This window comes from Rhinolophus sinicus, chromosome 4 (assembly GCF_057876585.1).
Source record: "Rhinolophus sinicus isolate RSI-liver-muscle chromosome 4, RSI-T2T, whole genome shotgun sequence".
Classification (NCBI taxonomy): Eukaryota; Metazoa; Chordata; class Mammalia; order Chiroptera; family Rhinolophidae; genus Rhinolophus; species Rhinolophus sinicus.
Window position 1 is genome coordinate 41603688 of NC_142504.1, and position 20252 is coordinate 41623939.

Sequence of the window (20252 nt, forward strand, 5' to 3'; positions counted from 1 at the left end):
CCTCATTTATTGTTTTGTCATATTTTTGAGCTATGCCTCTATATTCCTCATCCCTTCCTCTTCTTTCTATTCTTAAATTGTAGGCATGTGTCAAATTATAGGATAAATATCTTCTCTAGAGCAGGATTAATGTTTATTTTTTTTAATATAACCAAAGCATACGTTTCAGGACAGCCAGAGCCCTGGAGACCAGTCAAAGCATATTTCTATTGCCCATTTACTCTCTATTCCAAACAAAATTACAAAACATCCTCATGTGTGCAGAGGCTCACGCAGATCTGGAGCTGCTGCCCACTCTTGTGAAGACAGTGGACACAGAGGTTTTTGTCACCATCCATGCATTTGTTTCAAATGAAAAGGCGTTCTGAACCTATGAAAGGACAGCCATGATTGATTGTGATGACTCACAATGAATGCATGTCTCCTTTGAACCTCCTCAGTGGGCATGTCCTTTTCTTTCTTTAGTAAAAATATTAAACAAAAAACTGGAACAATCTTCAGATAAGAGAAACTTATCAAGAACATCACAAGTATTGTGTGCTCACCACCCAGAATCAGTTCTCCTTCCATCACCATATATTTGACCCCCTTTACCTTCATCTACCACCACCCGCCCCTTACCTCTGGTAACCACTAACCTGTTGTCTGTCTATGAGATTTTGTTTCTTTGTTTGTTTGTCTTGTTCCATTGTTGCTTTCGGTTTTATATCCCACATATGAGTGAGGTCATATTTTTTTTTCACTTTTTCTGTCTGACTTATTTTGCTTAGTATAATAATCTCAAGATCCATTCATGTTGTTGCAAATGGCATTATTTCATACTGTGAAGCATGTGGATTTAACTTTCCAAGAAAACATAGACAATGTGATGACTTGAGAACTTTAATTACCAAGTTTTCAATTCCACCTTTCTTCTAAAGTGAGAAAATGGAAAACAACAACAAATTTCATATGCTTAACATGTTGGAATTTTAAGGCTTCTAAAAGAGGAATATAACCTATAAAAGTGAATTTCTCCCAGAAAAATGTGTCCTACTATTTCATTTTATCATGCTCATTAATGTTGATCAATTGTGTCCACAATTTCTATTGGCTCCAAATAGTGGGAGTGAATTTTCATTGACTCCCTCTGTATCATTGTTGGAATCGTCCTTTTTCCCTCCATCATAGTTATGATTTGAGAGATGGAAGAGTAGTTCTATTCACTTTTCTGTGGCTTTGGAGGAAAGAAATAGAACTGTTTTATAAATAGATTTGCCACCATGGTTGACTAGGTTTTGCTCTCTTTTGAGATATAATTAAATGGTTTTTGCCAGCATTCACTCCACCAAAATGAGGTTGTCTTATTCCAATGAGAAGATACTCTCAGCTTTGGATTTTTCTCCTGCTTCATCCTGGAGGACCAAAAAATAGGGAACCCTGGTTATTTCTCATCATTCCACTGAAAACCTCAGATTTCCCTAGCACTAAGTCAAAACTGCCACTCGTAAGCATTTAGTGTGACTTTTGCTGGGGTTGCCTGCTTTCATTATTCGTCCACTTTTCTGTGATGGGGATTTAGTGACAATTCTCAAGGTTTTATCCACTCATCATTCTTTTTCCTGGTAAGATTTTTTGTCATATGGTGTGGTCAGGAATGCTGCTGAGCTGTACCTCCCCAGAATCTTCCTTTCCTTTTCTAGACACCACTTTGGGGATTTTCTGACAGGAAACTGTAGACTATTTCTTGTTTGGTTGCTACCAGTTAACACTTTCCTTAATTTTACTTTTTTCCCCTGGTTTCTAGATATTAAATAAAGGAGATTCTAAGATCTGTCCTAATTTCTCATTTTTATATTGAAGATTCTTTATATTCCTGTGAAGGTCTTTAAAATAAAACGGATCGATTTGTTTATACTTATTTATACTTATTTAAAATGATCAGGTAACCAGAACTGGATACTCACTCACAGGTTCAAAGAAATATAATACATCATATATTCAGTTTCTGTCAAAAATATGTAAACAGAACATAAGCTGACAGTATTAAGGATATGTTCATAACACTAAAATGTTTATACCAAATCACTGAGAGGAAAGTAGTGTCATAGGTAAAGAGGCCACATGTCATTCCTAAATAATAATATTGAAGCCCCATACCTTTGACTAAATCCATCATTGTTTTTTTTTTCTATTTTGTTGCTACCATTGCAAGTACCAGAATTTTGATTTGTTTATTTTTTCTATTCTCTACTTTATTAATTTTAGTGTATATCTTTATAATTTCTTGTCTTTTTTTCTTTCTTTCTTTTGTTTTACTTTGTTGTCCTTCTTCCAGCTTTTGGAGTTGGTAATTTAATTGTATTTTTAAAATTTGTGTTAATAAAAGTGTTAATGCATATTCTTCTGATCATTGTTTTAAATGATTTTTTTAAGGCTATTGATTTTCCTCTATCATTACTTTAATTCTCATAGGTTCTGATACATAGTATGTTCATTATCATTATTTTTCAGAACTTCTGCATTTTCTTATATTTTGCCATTTACCCAAGAATTGTTTAACTGAAGTTTGTGTGTGTGTGATCAGTGTTTGTAATAATTTCATTTTATAGATATCACCAATGAATTCTTTGTAATTCAATGCATGATCAACTTTGTGAATGTTCCACATATAGTTGAGAAAAAGATATATTATCAAACAGTAGTGTTTAATATATATCCATGAGATCTGCTTTATTTATATTATGGTGTCTCAACATCTCTCTACTTATTTTAGTGTACATGATCTGTCTTGTACTACAAATTTTGTGTTAAAGTCTTTTATTATTATTCTCTTTAGTCTTTCTTACATCTTCTACATCTTTACATCTTGTTTTGTAATTGTAGCCTTATTTAAGTTATGCATAGATATTCATAATTGTTGTATTCTCATTATGATTTACATACTTTTAGCTTTATAAAATGTTCTTTATTTTTGTCTTGTTTATTGAATTTTGACCTGAATTCTATTATCTGATAATTCTACTCTCTTATTGTTTCCATATGCCTGATATGCTTGTAATTTATGTATTTTTGTCTATTTGAAACAAAACTAATTTTAGCATAGAGTTAAGCTTTGCTTTATGAGCCAATCTGAAAATCTTTTTTTTTAAATTGGCTTGCTAAACCTATTCATGTTTATTAATATGATATGTTTGATCGCAACACAGCATTTTGTTTTATAATTATTGTATATATTATGTTACATTTATTATATTTATTTATCTATTTGATGTCTTTAATTTTTTAAAAATTCCTTTTGTAATTAAGAAAGACTTACATTTTTGTTTTAATTATTTTCTTTTTATTTATACCTTTTATAATGCTTGCTCTTTTTACTTAACCATTTACTATCTGGTTTGTCAATTTTAAATGGTATCCTTTGTCACCTACCTATTACTTATACAAAAGTCAATCATCTCATTCTACTTTCCCCTTTCTCTATCTTCTCCATAATTTATTTTTAGTTTCATCCTTTATATTCTGTCAGAATATATAATACATGCTGTTCTTCCACCCACCTATGTTCTCACTCTTATTTTAGTCTGAGTTTTAAAATTAAATGTGTTAAATACTGACCTTGAATTGTTTTGCTTAAGTTTCTTCATTTATCTCTTTGGATTGATGAAATGCATCCTTTCTTACATTTCTCATAGAGTCAACCTTTGTACAGAATTCCTGTGTTCTTTTATGCTTAAAACTATAGGCTTGATACTTGAAAGACAACTTAAAATTCTTGACTGGCACTTTATTTTCTTGAGTTTCTTGAAACTAAAGCTAACATACAACTACTTGCAGTATCTATAATCATTAGCCACTGAATTATTATGATTTAAATATATCTAGAAGATTTGTATTTTAGTTTATGAAACAGAGAAAGTACAACTTCGCTTATTTTTCAACTTTAGTATTAGGTTTTTGACAAAAGAAGAGCCCAAAGTGAACTATGGTTTGATAGATATTTTTCCACATGTCAGGGTACAATACATCTAGATATAAAAATCTAAATTAATTTAATAAAAACATTAATTAGTAATCCAGGCAAGAAATACATCAAAACAACCATATCCCAATAATGTGATAAAATTAAATCAAAATAATTACTTAACTATAATCTAATATTTTTACAATGTTGCACATGATGCTTTTGTTACTTTAGTCTCTTCTCAAAAATTACTCAATTATATTCTATAACAGTCATTCTCAAAGTGTGGTTAAGAAACCCTTGTGGGTTTCCAAGATTTAACTTTGTCCATGAGGTCAAAATTATTTTTTAAATATACTAAGACATTATTTACCTTTCTGCTGTGTTGACTTTTACATTGATAATGCAAAAGCAATGGTGCAGGAAACTGCCGGTGATTTCACCCAACTGAAGGCAATCATACCAAAGTGTACTAATAGTCACTGTATTTATTTTTTTACCACCATGAACTTACTGGAAAAAAAAAATCTGGTTTCACTTCAAATGTCTTTGATGAAGAAGATAAATTTATTGTTATTAAACCCAGACCCTTAAGTACAGGTCTTTCTAATATTCTGTGTAATGAAATGGGAAATACACATAAACTACTTCTGCTGCATACTAAAATATTATGATTGACTTGAAGAAACATATTTGTGCAATTTTTTACTTGCAAGCTAAACTAGGCTTTTTTGCAAGAAATATCATTTTTATTTGAAAGGACAACGAATAAACCCTGCTTATTCTCAAAAATTAGCAAAGTGAGTCACTTAAAAAAAAGCAATTGACAATTGTCAATGATAAAATTCAGCTTTAAAGTAAAAACAGATTTTTGAAAAACTTTATTTGCCTCCCTGAGCTTGATAACGTCTCAATATTCAGACTTATTGAAGATATTGATAATGATATTAACAAGTGTACTTTTAATATTATATGGAATGTGTTAACATTTTGAAGACCTACATGACTCAGAGAACCGGTACTTTCCAAAATGAACAATATATGTAAATACATATATATCTGTGTGAGACTGGACTTTCTTCATATATTTTAACTAAAACAACATGTTAAATAGATTTACTATAGAAACAGGTATGAGAATCCAGCTGTCCTCTATTAAGCAAAACATTAATGAAATTTGAAAAATCATAAAACAGCAGTCTTCATTATTTTTTATTTTGGAAAATATGGATATTTTGATTAAAATGTAGATACATAATTTTCATTTTAACCGAATTAATAAATAAATGTTTAAATATATAATTTTATATTTTAATTAGAAATTTTAAATTTATAATATTGATAACTATAATCCACACAAACAAAAGTTCTTTGAGGACCCAACATTTTTTTAAGAACATAAAGAAGTCCAGAATCCAAAATGTTTGAAAACAAATGGCTACTTTCATATTTAAAGACCTTCAATAAATTCCTGTTTCTCTAAAGGTAAAAAACAAATTCTTCACATGGCACCAATTAACAGTATGTTGTACTCACATGGACTTTTATTTAGTTCCTCAGTCCCTTGATGTCACCTCTCTGAACATACTATTCCTTCTCTTTAAAATGTTCTTCCCGATCTAGTTCACCTATTTATTTATTTCTTATCCTCTGGTTTCAACTCAAGCAGCACTTCTTCAGTATCTCCTGAAACCATGCTCTTATACTTCATAACCTTTTCCCTTTTTCTAATTACACATTTATTGATGAAAATAGTGCATTAATGGATTTCTTTTCAATACACAGAAAAAAAATAAAACTATTAAACATGCATGTTTTCGCTCACCATTGTATCCATTCTTCCTAACAGAGCGCTTATCACAGAGTAGGATGGCAAATAAAATAATTGTGGGTGGATGCATACATAAGTTGATAGAGGAAAAGGTGAATCAATAAAGAATATGACCTAGCCTGAATAGTTTCTTCAACTATATAAAGATCCTAGATAAACATTAGAAAGAAGTAATCCCATTTATTTAAATCACTCATTGTAGTTTTCCTTGTGCAATTTTATTGTACATGTTTTTGTTGGTTCTTTTTTTTTCAAATAAAAGTTCTTAGTTTATTAGTCCTCTTATAAAAAATCTGCTCACTCACCACAGATAAAGTCACTGATTAATCTTTACTTCTTCTGTCGTCCAATCTCCACCTTACTGCTAGACTCTTCATTTCTTTTTGCCAGCACCAACATTGGCCTTTGCAGTCCCCCTAACTTTCTTCATTCTGTTCTTGCATTCCTTTTGCTGTTTTCTTGAGGTCAATTTCTTTTCATACGGGCCATGTCTTGCAAGTCTATGTTTGGGTTCATTTTTCTTTGCGTAATCCAAGGGATCAAAAATCATGCCAAAACCAGTTGTCTTGCCACCACCAAAATGGGTTCTGAATCCACATACAAAGATGACATCTGGTGTGGTCTTGTACATTTTGGCTAGTTTTTCCCGAATTTCTGTCTTAGGTACTGTTGCCTTCCCAGGATGAAGGACGTCGATAACCATTTGTTTCCGCTGAAGTAGTCTACTGATCATGAACTTCCTGGTCCAGATAGTTACTGTGCGGTCACGATGACGGCCGACCCTCAAGCAGCCAGGGAGGAAAAGAGCTGGTTATTTCTTTTACAAAAGAAATAGAAAGAAAATACAAATAACATAAAATGGCATTTAGTTGTATTAGCAAGTGTTCTTGAGCAAGCCTGGTAATGAGCAATTATTGGCAAATGACTTCTTGTATTTCATATGATTTATTAATTCCTATAAATTCCATTATTTTTATGTATGTCTGTCTTCCTATAGTCCCATCTATTTCCTCTTTTGGTCTAAAAAATCTACAGTTGAGTAACACTTATCTACTTGCATTTCCTCCATACCTCTCTTTTTACTAGCTTATCATTATACTTTACATACTTTGTTGTGAATATATAATTTATCAGTTTTCCCATGAGACCTTTCACTCCTTAAGGGCTTGGACCATATTGTATTCATCTACGTATCCACAGGATGCAAAAAGGCGTTTAGCGCCTGATAAACAATTAATGAATGTATGACTGAATTATTAAATTAAACATTTAATAAATGTCGTTACATATTCCTTAACAGTTTTACTAAATTCTTCCAGTTAAAACTCAGGTAATGGGAGAAATCAAGATTGCATTGAAGAAGGAAATGAAGACGGATGGTGAACAACTAATAGTTGAAATTCTGCAATGCAGAAATATCACCTACAAATTTAAATCTCCAGATCACTTACCAGGTATATAATTTTATGATAATGAGCAATATAATATATCTAGGAATTCTTTAAGAATATGTTGTAAATATCTGGAAAATGCAAACTAAAATATGGGCTGTTCAAACATATCTGAAAATGAGAAATAAGAATTAATTTCTTTTATATAGAACAAGTTGATATTTTACTAGTTTTTAGCTAGATTTTCTCAACACATAAACTTCATCATGTATTTATTATAGAACAGGAAAACAAATGTAAATTGCTAAGAAAATTGGTGTATCTTTTAAACACTTTACGTTGTCTGAAACAAATTGAACATATTCTGCTGACTTTGTATAAATTGTAGGAGAGCTCTCAGTATACAATTATAATTCTTTCAATAGGACATTGTATGATTAATGGACACTTAACAAGCTGAATTCTTCTTTTCAGATTTGTACGTAAAAATATACGTGATGAACATCTCTACCCAAAAAAAGGTGATCAAGAAAAAAACAAGAGTATGTAGACATGATCGAGAGCCTTCGTTCAATGAAACTTTTAGATTCAGCCTAAGTCCCGCAGGACATTCTCTTCAGGTAATTCTTTAGTACACAGTTACTATTTAAATTTTTTTATTCACACAGTATTCATTTTCCATTCAATTATTCAATATTTATAAACTGATCATATACTGTGGTACATTTTACAAGTTAATTAATTCTTAGAGGTATTTTCCCAAGGGCCCTTTAGAATTCCACAGCCCACTCACCTCATCCAATTAGCTACCAAGTCTTTATTCTGTCAGTTTATTTTACACAGATTTATTTCCACGCTCAAAGCCACTAATCCTCTTTGGGTCCTCCTCTTTGTTACTCAAATCATTTCAGCACTATACCTGGCCTACATGCCATCAATGTCTTACCCTTTGAATTCATTTCATCATACTGATGACAGAGGTATCTTTTAAAAACACTGGCTAGGTTACATTAAAGCCCCTCAATGACTCATTATCCTGACTCATTCAGAGTCCTCTAAGGTGACTCCTAATTGTATTGATTTATTTAATCTCATCTCCTTGTATACCTTTCCGCACACTATGCTTCAGTCACACCAGAATCTTTTCAAATCGGGTTAAGCCTCCAATCCTTTGCTCATGTTTTTCCTCCCCTTCAGTACTCTTCTCTATCTCTCTTCATCCTCACAGTACTCCACATCTTTCAATGTCAACTCAGCCCTTTACTGATGAACCTAGATGTAATTTATCACATCGTATTGATGTAACATTTTGCTTATCCCAACCTGTCTTGTACAATAATTTATATATGTTCCTGTCATTGCTTATATATGTACTATTAGCTTCTCTAGGGCAATGCCTGATTTTCATTGCTTTTTGTTCCACAGCCTAATATGATGCTTGTACATAGTATGTCTTCAGTAGACTTAGAAATAAAGAATGAAAGAGGAAAAGGAGGTGGAAGGAAAGAATTGAAAAAATATGGGAAGACCATAGTACTGGCACTTAAAATAAAGGCCTGCACTAGACACAAACATAAGAGATGTTAACAAAGAAAAATGAGAGATAATTAAAAACAGAAACTGCATTGAGAGGATTAACTTACATTAGTGTGGAAGAGAATAAAAAAATGTTAAAGGAGACTTTGCAGTCTGTGTGAACATGTGTCATTCGCAGCGATTAACTAGTTAGAGAAGGGACTGCGAGGGATAAAGATCGAGTTTTCTGTAATGTGATAAATTTGAGTAGAAGGCAGGATCCAAGTAAAAATATACAATGCCATTTGAAATCTCTAAACCAGAGTCCAAAAGAGATAGTCATAACTGGAAATGTGGATTTTTGAAGTCAGAAACATAAAAGTAAAATTTCAGCCAGGAGTAAAGAATGTTTTCTGAAGAAGATCTGAAATGAAAGATGGAGGGATGGAGTGAGGGATGGAGGGAGAGAAAGAGAGAGAGAGAGAGAGAGAGAGAGAGAGAGAGAGAGAGAGAGAGAGAGAGAGAATTGTCAAGGATTAATGAATGGTTAACTACACCTAATGTTCTCTACCTTTCTTTCAACTCATTTCTAAAAGAAAAGAAAAAAAATTCTTGAGTCTAAGATCCTACGGAATTTCAATTATAAGTCTCACATATGACAAGAAACCACTTTGGAAGTGCATACTCTAGTAAAATCACCAGTAAATTGAATGCTAAATAAAATCAATGTATGTTCTATGTGCCTTGTGAACTTACTTATTTATTCAACAGTCAAATAATTTTGTATTTTAGTTAATATTGCATAAACTAGTAAAACTGTCTCTAGCAAAATTCTTTTGTAAAACATTCCACCAGTTTAAGCATAGTGGTTAGAACTGGCTAGGAATACATATCTTATCTAGAATTATATCCTTCAGGATGTGTCTTTTCCTTTTGGAAATGTTGGTGTGAATTAATTAATATGCAAACCTTTTGAGGACATCCTTATTATTAGTTCTCTAACAAGTATGCCTTCTACTTCCTCTCACCCTCACCGTTTCTTGTTTCTGTTATTTCTTGGATGATCAATTGTCCTTTAAAAAATTTGAAAAAAATATACACATGTATACACAATTTTGGCTCTTTTTTCTAGATTTTACTTTTCTCCAATGGAGGGAAGTTTATGAAAAAGACCTTGATTGGTGAAGCCTGTATCTGGCTTGACAAAGTGGATCTCAGGAAAAGAATAGTCAACTGGCACAAACTTTTGGTCAGTCCTACTCAAACCCATTGAAGAAATATGTCTGCTCATTGTATAGAAACTGCTGTAAATAATCTCAAATCAAGACTATAGTTGGATAGTATTGTACTAAGCTATGTTTTCAGTGGTAAACATGAGAAGAGGAAAAACAGGCAAAAACATACTTAAAGGCTTGTAAATGTATTATTGTGGAACACGGGAAGAAACTCAAATGAAAAAGTTCATATACCTAAGATCGGGGGAAAAAAAGGAACTCTGAGACCTTGGACTTCTTGCCTCTATCAAGAAAAGCATTGAGAAAAATTTTGATTACTTAATGCAAAAATCTTTGAGCAGAGTTGTAGAGCTAAAGACAGAAGCTCAAAGATTAATATAGTTTCTAATGCAGACAAAAGTAATCCTTTGTGTAGGTAATCCTTTCAAAGGTTGAAAGGAAAGAACCAATGTAACAAACATGTTTTCAAAAGTCCAAAAATCTTTCTTCTTCATCTTATCCTCTCAGACAACTTACTGTTTTGAGATTTTGACACGTACAATATGTGTCCAAAAATAGAAGTAAGTAGTTCTGGTCACAGGGAAAAAAGGAACTGAAGATTTAGAAATCATGGCTTTTAGACCATATTGTACAGGTTTTCTCAGTGTCTAAATATTACAAGGGTGAACACCACTAATTTTGGAATCCATGTTGTAAAAGCACATTTATACCATTTGAAATAATGTGGAGTGAAGATAAAACTAAGTAGAAATAGAATTACATTTATCTACAAATAAAGCCATAACTGGCTAACCAAAAAAAAAACAACAAAAAAAGTTGTCCCACAACATATTGGAACCTTGGTTGAAAAAAATCAAATTCTCCATGACTTATTCTTAAACCAAGATATTTTCAATCTACATACCAAAGGACATAGACTAAATTGGTATGTTCTAAGAAGCATGACAACTTGTTCTTTGTGGAATTTCAAATGAATGTATTATCCCACATATTTCCTTTCTCTTGAGTGATGTATTGACAAAGAGAATTTCTTCTGGCAAACAAATTCTATTAATCTGTGACATGGTTTAATTAAATTGGTGTTATTTCCCGCTCTTCCATTATGTTTTGGTTTTTTTTTTTTCCTTAACACATTAACTGATTATATAATGAAAACCCTGACACCTGAGTCAAGTTTGCTCTGGTGCTCCATTTTCCCCCTTTAGTGACAAAATCATGGTGATCAAGTGCATCCCTGTTGGGAAAATAGGTGAAAAGTCAACATTATATAGAAGTTACAACATAATTGAACTATTTTAATAGTGTAAAACAAAAGGGCCAGTATCTAAGTCATTACACTGAAGCATCCTCTTCTCCATAAACCAACAACATTAATACGAGACGGGACTTGGAGTTGCAGGAAACACACTCAGCTGGGTATAAAAGCCTGGCTTTGAGTCTTGGTTCTGCCACTGACTGTGTCACCTTGCACATGTCACTGAAACTCATTTTCTCCCATGTTCTTCTTTGTAAGATAAAAATAATTATGTATTCCCAGCCTTCCTAATGGGATGTTGGGATGATCAAACTAAGTGATTTATGATAGAAAATGAAAGCACATTTCCAGGTATACTTTTACACACATAAGTGAGGAATAATTATTATGCAGCTTTTTATTTTTCAAAGTTTATATGCAAAAAGCATCCTCCAAACCAATGGCACACATTGACATGAATAAATTCAGTACATTAGCTCCAAAACTATTTTTTTTCTTTAAAATATAAATTTTCATTTAATCTGAAAAAGATGAAGAATTAAATATAAATGATTTGTAAATTGTGTTATTACATATAAATGAAATGAATCATTTCATTTCATACTGATCTAATCCTATTCCCATATTCTAACCAAAATTTAATTAAATTGCATTCTGAGTTTAAAAGCCATTTCTCTATTCAAGGATGACGTTTTAGTGAGTTTAGAGAAATTATCTTCAAATATACTGTATTGGTTGGATTTTAAATTTTCTAATTTTTAAAGAAAAAACATACTTTAAATTTGAGAGGAATTGATTAAATATAAAACATTAAAAATAAAATATTTTAAAATTAATCCCAGGTTATATATCTTTATTATATTCATTAAAATATACAAATTAACTCTTCCCCAATCTAAGAAAGTTAACAGTCACTTATTCTTCCCTCTATTTTTTTATCTTTCCTCCCCTGATAATGCAGTATCGTTTACCACTGACATTTCTTTAAAATGAGCATGCAGGGAGGGGATCACTAAAGATTTGATATTGTTAGGATTTTGTTTTTAAAGGCAACTAGATCTGTCACTGGTTGTCATGGATATTTCCAGCAGAAGTTAGCACTTTAGGAAGCTTATAATCATTACTCATAAGCAGGGAAGAAAAGGGTTTAGAAGATCTCCTTCTGATATAAAAAGGCTCTGCTATTTTCCCTTAAAAAAGAAACTCTGGCTCACCTTAGGTCCTCTCCTGCAGCCACTTACATTCAGAGGTATGCATGAGAAGTTGTATGCCCAGTTAGTTTACTTCATCTATTTGCAATTTCTTTTAAAATAATACAAATGGAGGTGCCACCCAAACACAAATAATCCCTTTGTAGCTATTTGACCTAACAGAGTAGTAGTCTTCCCATTATTGGTGACCCTCTGTTCCAAGGAACGGATGATGAGGCCAGGTCAATCAAGAGCGTTAACAACAGGGCTTCTTTTTGTGCACCAGCATTCCCCTTCAGAAAGCATAAGATCCTGCCAAAGTGTGCCAAGTGTGCAGCTAACCAAATTCCTAGGTTGTGCTGGAATTGTTCTATGCAACACTGATCCTCATACGAATGCACTTCTTCTGAATGATGTCGATTATCCTTCTTACAACAAAAGTGTTGCTTTTTAATGGCAAATAGGGCTCTTGGTGTTTTTTTACTTTTTTTGTATATATCACAGCACCTAATTTTTCACTTTTTATTTTATTTTTATTTTATTGGCTTTAGCTTTTTTTAATCCTAATAGTGACAAAGTTTGTAATTTCTAAGTAACATGTGATTTGTCCAGTTACATCACTTACACCTTGAAAAGCATATTAATTTTTTCCAGTTTCATTTAGTCATCAACGACTGAAATTACTTCTTGGATTAAAATTTGGTCCTGAAAAAACTTTTAGCTGTAGAAGCAAAAGCACAGAGTGAATTTTCACACAAAAAAAGGGATTTACAGATGGTCATCATAGACATAGATAACACTAGTTGTAAGAAGTTTGTGTTTTCCCTGTTTTTATTCAAGATTAAGGAGATTTTTGGTGACTCTGAACTCTTTATTTATGATTTCAGTTTAAAAGAATGGTATCCAAGACTAAGGGGCAGTGATTATCTTTGCTCCTTAATGTTGCCCATATTGTAATTAATCACACTAATAAATGCAGATTTTCAGCATATCAGTGGAATTAATTTTGTGGATCACACTCATTGAAATAGTCATATTGTGGGACTATTATGGCTGGTAACCAGCTGATATTGATTCTTATTATAGGAATGGTTGTGATGATAGTGGTGATAGCAGTAATGATACTAGATTGGTGGTAATGTGAAATAAATTAAAATTTAGCAAATATACTATATTGTGCCCAATTTATTAGAAATTATTTCATCAATGTTTTATTTCATTAAGATATCATAAAGATGTTTATAGTATTTTTTTACTTTATTATTTAAATCATAACTAACAATATTTTTAAAAACTTATTTTCATTGCTGCAATGTCTAATATTCCAAAAGCAGCTGACTACAACTATATGTGTTTATAACTCTAAGTGTGACAGAGTGATTTTCCCTCTTTTTGAGCTTGAGATGGAAGTGAAAGAAAGCTCAAAGAATAATTATGAGCTGTCTCTTTAATAAATACTTGCCTTTGATGTAATACAAGAATGAATGAGTGAAATAGATTTTCTCATTGAATATGACACATTGATGTTTTCTGTATGTTCCATGTTGTTGTTATTTATAAAAATACCCATTAAATGAAAATCACTTAATCAAATGGTTCCTTATCTTGATAGATAGATTGAGAGCATTTTCTTAACCGGTTACTCTGTATATAACAATACATTTGGTAAAATAGACAAAGTTGAATTATTAATTTCATTTGGCATTCAGCATGTGAATATTGTTTGATTGTGTCTATGTATCTGTTGGTGATGTGACCAGGTGCTCCTACTACCAATTAATGTGTGTGCTGATATCCTAACAAAAACACATCTGATGTTAAAGGGAAAAAAAAAATCTTGTCTAAAAAAAAATAAAAACCTAATAAAATTGATTTCAAAATAAAAAATTAAGTACTTGGAGATATGTCTTGTTTCTAACTATACGTTGCATGCCATGTTGGTGATTTGCTAATGTATTTTTGTTTCCTGTTCTACCCAAATCTCTCTGGAAAATCTAATGAACAAATACAAATTCTTGGGCTAAAGGTTGAATAAATTGAACTGAAATACATGAGAATTGTATTTAAAAATGCTTGTAAATCTGTCTTGAGTTTTACTCTATGTAAAAATATGTCTTGATTTTGTGGTTATATACAAGATGTATCTTGATAACTTATGCAAATCGTGCTGTTTAAAGGCTGCTGCCTCAGCCTTACTAATAAATATTGAAAATATCAACTTTGACTCCTTGTGTTTATCAACTTGATAATTTGATATTTAATATAGAAATAGAACTATTTGGAACATTTTCTGTGAAAATTATATCCTAAATGCATTCGCTGACCCAGTTTAAAAAACATATTTTAACACAGCAGAGATACAGAAACAATGAAACAAATGTAACCACAACCCAGATGAAGAAATTGAACTCAGTCCACTATCTCAGAAGACCTCTATTTAATCCATTCTTATTACAACTCCCTTCCAGCCCCTTAATGTAACCATTATCATGATATTTATAATTATTTCCTGGTTTGTCACTGACATCTGTCTAATAAATATTAGTGTAGTTTTTCTGTCTTATTTTGAATATGCTTTCTAAGCTTTTTCTAATCTATATATTGTCCTCCCACCCGTTCCTTTTCAGTGAAGCTTAGTTTTTGAAGAATCGTGGTATTTCTACCTGTGGGATTCCTCAAACTCTGTATTTTGCTGATCGCATACTCAGAGTGTAGTTATCATGTTCCTCTGCCTGTATATTGCCTGTAATTTGATCTTTTGCTCTATAGATTCGACCTGATTCATATTCAATCTCGTCACAGCTTGCATTCTTCCATTAGAAAGCACATAATGTCTGATGTCTCTCATTTTCTTCTGTTTACAGCCAATGGTGTTCAATGCCTACAATAGATCCATTAATTAACTAGATGTTATAAAATGGTGATATTCTAAGTCAGTCATCATTTCTTCTTGGAATACGTTTAAAAAAAATAAACTTCCCCTCAACCAATATGTGATTAGCCAGTGGTATAGTTTTTATAGGAAACTTAGGGTAAAGGCAGACAAAGATGGAAAATTTTCTTCTACCTATTTTTTGAAATAATAAATGGTTCCCTATCATCCTCCAAAGAAGACCAACTAATTTTTGTTTTAATTTTTTTGTATCATTGTGAACTCAAGGATTGAAGCAAATTTGATAGGTTTTGATTCATTGAAGCTGTTATTCTTATTCATGCTCAAATTTACCAGTTTGGGCCAGTGGGAACATCTTTGTGTGGTCTTGCATGTTTCTTAAATTCTTTGATTTTTTTTTTTTCATGGCAAGGAAGTTATATATTATCTCTTTAGCCTTAAAACAGTAGAAGAGATCTATTTAACCTGAATTTTTAATTTTATATTTATCTCTATAAAACAATTAAATTTAGGAATGTATTGATACTGATTGATCAACTTTTATCTGTTATTGCTTCTCAGCCTTTTGGCTAAGATCAAGAGTAGAATCAAGTGAAGTATCTAATATGCCTATGGTAAACTTTTAAGATCATTCTTAGGTGAAGTATTTTTTGAAGATAATGCCAGATCTAAAAGGTTGAAATTAGAGAAATGATTAATGAGTTTGACTTTTTGACTATTTTCTAGACATTTAAGAGCTGAAAATGCCACACAATTGCAGTTTAAAGTTTTTGTAGGAAATTGAATCAAAATATTTTCCATTAAAAAGTAATAATAAAATTATAATGGCAAAAATGTTGAGTATTTTGCTATCTGTTTGACTGACAACTCCAAATACATTTTCATTTTAAATTTAATTTTTAACTTTATTTTTTATTATAATTTATATTATTTGTGAAAAATTAAGAAATATTTTCATGGATTATTTAATTAAAACGTGACCTTCCAACAATTTGATTCTTTGAAAAAGTCAATAAAATTAACAAAGTCGTGGCAATCAAACAAGAAAGAAGTTCAAGTAACTCTTATCAAATATGAGAAATTAACATAGATGCCAAAATCCAAAACCAAAACTTGACAAACCCAATCTAGCAATGTATAAAAATAATGAGAATCATGACCAAGTTAAATTATCCCAGTTACACATTATTTCAATGTTGGAAAACAAATTAATGAAATCAAGTACTTTAATACATTGAAGTATAAAAATCATAAGTTGGGAAAAATATGATAAAATTCAAAATCTATTCATAACAAAAACTTTATACTAGCACACTTGGAATGGAAGAGTATTTCTTTTTTTAAATCTGATGAATTTTATTTAACAAAAGAAAAAAAAAAATCTTGTTGGTAAAAGGATTGAAAGCTTTTCTTTTGAGACCAAAACAAGGCAAGTATGCCTATTATCACCATTCTTTTCAATACCTTTTCCATAGTTTCCAGCCATTGTGTCAAGGCAAGACAAAAAAATAGATAAATAAAAAAAATACAAATAAAGGAGTAAGAAGTGGAAGAGAAGAAAATAGAAAACAGCTATAATTATTTTTTAGATTATATGTCTTTGTGCGTAGAAAATCAATCACAACCAATTTGTTTTAGACAATATAAGAGAATGTGTCAAGTTTACTATTATAGAAACTACACAGAGATAAATGCATTCTCTGAATCTGAACAAGTAACAGAAAATTAACATTTCAAGACATGATTTTTACTAGCATCCAAATTATGAAATGGCTAGGAATAAATTAACAAAGAAGATACAAAGAAAATCTACAAAGAAAATAATAAAATTTTATGAAGATATTACATAAGACTTAAGTGCAATCTTTATTGATTGAAAAATTGTACATTGTAGTGGTAGTTAATCTTCCCAAATTATGAATCCCTCGATTCAATACAATTATTTTTAATATATGTGAAGTATAATAAACTGATTATAAAATTTATGTCAAAGTACAAAGGGCCAAAATAGCATACCTAAAAAGGAAGAACAAGATATAAGAATATTTCCTTACAGACATTAATAGTTACTATAAAGGTACAGAAATTAAGAGTACAGTACTGATGCAGAATAGATAAATTGAACAATGGAACAAAATAATGAGACTAGCAGATCTACACATGAATGGACACTTAATACATAACACAGGAGATAAAGTAGATCTGCAAAAGAAAAGCATGAACTTTCAATTAAGTACCATGGGTCAACTGGGTAACCACTTGAAAAAATGTGATATAGGACCCTGTTTCACACAAGTTGCAAAGACAAATTCCATACAATTTAAGACCTAAATGTGAAAGAGAAATTTATAAAACATTTAGAAGATAGTATAGGAAAACTACTTCATAAACTTGGTGGAGGAAAAGATTTCTTGAACAAGACATACCAAAAATAAAAACTGGTAAATTCAACTACATAAAAATAAAGACTTCTCTTCTCAGACACCATAAAGAAGTTGGTAAGCAAAGCAAAAACAAAAAAAGACATTTGCTACATAAAACAAACAAACAAAAAGACTAGTGTAAAAAATACATAACACAAATCAGACGAAAAAGAAAAGCAATGTAATGGAAATATAGGAAAAATACTTGAACAGATACTTTAGATGAGAAGAAATCCAAATGGTTAATAAACATGTAAACAGATGCTCAACCTCATTGGTTTTCAGGGTAATTCTAGTTTAAAGTGATATATAATATGCACATAGGTAAGAAATGGAATTCCCATGTAAATATCAATTGATGTAAGTGTAAATTGATACAACCACTTTATAAATAGTTTGAAATTACCTTGTATTGTTGAAAATTTCCATACCTTGCACCTCAATAATTCCACTCCTAGATACAGGCATCAGAAAAACTGTTGAAACATGTAGACTAGGAGACATTTTTAAGTATCCTGGGAGGTTGTTTCGCCAGTACACACTGGTACAATGTACCAGAGAAACTCCTTTCTGGTTGGTCAGGTTTCCATTTGCCAAAAGTTGTGATTGGTATATGACTTTACTATATACATCATTAAGTATATTAAATATTATTCTTGCAGATAGATTTATAGCAGTATCAATTATAGTCCCAAAGTCAAAACAATCCAAAATTTGTCAATAAAATGGGTAAATATTTTGTAGCATAGTAATGCAACAAAATAATATAAGACGAAAACAAACAAACAAACAAAAAACAAGGCTATACATATCAATATGAGTGAATTTCACAAATACATAGAGAAAAAGTAACATGCCACAAAAAAATACAGTGTGATTCTAATAACTATGGAGAAAAATTAAAGGAGTGATTATCACAAAAGAAAGGATAGATTACCTCATGGAGGACTAAAGCAGATGTGATTGGGGAATAGTGTTTAGGGGGTTCTAAGATACTGGCAACATCCTATTTCTTAATCTGCATCATAATTATATGGATATATGTATAATAATTATTATTGAAACCATACACTCTTCTATTGTTTTGTATTGGCCTCAATCTATCATTAATCAATGTTATGGCTAGACCGGCCATTGTGGTTCTTATTATTCCAAGATACCCTTCAGCAATGACCATCAGGAAACTGAAAAGATACATGTTTATTGCTTGCAAGACCTGGAAATGATGCAGCACACCTATAGCCACTTAGTGAGGTCCCAGGTAAAGAGAGAGAGTGCATGGGCCTGGGGTTCTGCTTTCACTGGGGTCGAGCTTGGGGTCCTAGGGTTTCACTGGCTCCCTCGTTATTGGTGAATTAAAACATAAGAGCAGGAATTTAAAGGTGGGAAGAGAAAACAAACAAGTAGCCCCAAAAGCTAGATCTCTAAAACAAAAGGGCCTCCTTGTGGAGAGGGGGCCTGTCTCTTTAGCTGTGTGGCTGACGATGTGTTTATTTGAGATAGCGGACTTTGCAATGGGTGCCTCCACCATCAAATTTAGATCAGGTATTTGCATTATAAGAAGGGAAAAAAAAAAAAGGTCAGGGCTTACACTACATCTATGTATTATACTCATAATTTAAAGAGCAAGATTAGGTACTGGTTAACTAGAAGTAAGCTTTTTGAGAAAGAGATTGAAGCTGTGTTTGGCAAAACAAAGTTAATTTTAACTTGTGTAGGCTATTTCAATAGAACGATGGGGAGTGAAATCAGTTTAAAGAAATGAACTCAGCAAGTATTTGATTATTTTTAGACATTTGGATTGTATAATATCAAGGTCAGACTGGAAACTGTTGGGCAGAAACTGACACTGCAATCCACAGGTGGGATTTCTTCTTCATTTTGAAACCTAAGCTTTTGAAAGGGTTTTAAAGGCTTTCAGCTGATGAGATCAGGCATGCCCATCCAGATTACTGAGGATAATCGCCTTATTTAAATTCAGCTGATTAGAGATGTTAAGCATCTCTACAAAATGCAGGCATACCTTGTGTTATTGCCTTCACTTTATTATGCTTGGCACATGTGTTTTTTTTACAAATTGAAGGCAAGATCCTCCACCAGCAAGAAGATTACAACTCACTGTATGGCGGTAGTCTGGAACCTAACCTGCAATCTCTCTGAAGTGTGCCTGTACCATCACAACACTGCCTTCAGTAGTGTTTGAGTGAGTAACTGGGGACTACAGCCTTGTCAAGTTCACACATAAAACTTACCATAATGGGTATAAAGGAGAAACATAAAGACTTCTTTGTTGGCTGATTGGTTGATTGGTTCGGTTTGGTTTGGTTTTTAAGATGAGAAAGGATTTAATAAATTGCAAAGTCAATGGGAGGAACATATTTGACAGGGACTGATTTTTCTGTACTCCCTCTACATATAGAGAAGAGCGGATAAATATATTTTACCGCACAATATGAAAAGATGGAATCTAAATACTAGTTCAACAAGTCCTCTTTAAGAGGAGAAAGACAAAATTTTCTAATGGTCAGCTGCCAGCCCTGACTGCACATGAGAATCATCTGAAGACCTTTAAAACT

The 20252-nt window shown here is 31.8% G+C and overlaps 1 protein-coding gene and 1 pseudogene across 6 annotated transcripts in view; one reads left to right on the forward strand and one right to left on the reverse strand.

The window, feature by feature from the left end:
- The window catches only part of PCLO (piccolo presynaptic cytomatrix protein), a 378475-nt gene extending 363897 nt beyond the window's left edge, over positions 1-14578 (forward strand). For all 6 annotated transcript variants that reach the window (XM_088797783.1, XM_088797785.1, XM_088797786.1 and 3 more), the window contains 3 exons: positions 7094-7228; positions 7640-7785; positions 9813-14578. In XM_088797783.1, coding sequence (XP_088653909.1) covers positions 7094-7228; positions 7640-7785; positions 9813-9953 — 422 coding nt within the window. In that variant the 3' untranslated portion in view covers positions 9954-14578. The remainder of the gene's footprint in view (positions 1-7093; positions 7229-7639; positions 7786-9812) is intronic.
- LOC109455378 (small ribosomal subunit protein eS24 pseudogene) lies at positions 5779-6721 on the reverse strand (annotated as a pseudogene).
- Positions 14579-20252: the final 5674 nt, after the last annotated feature.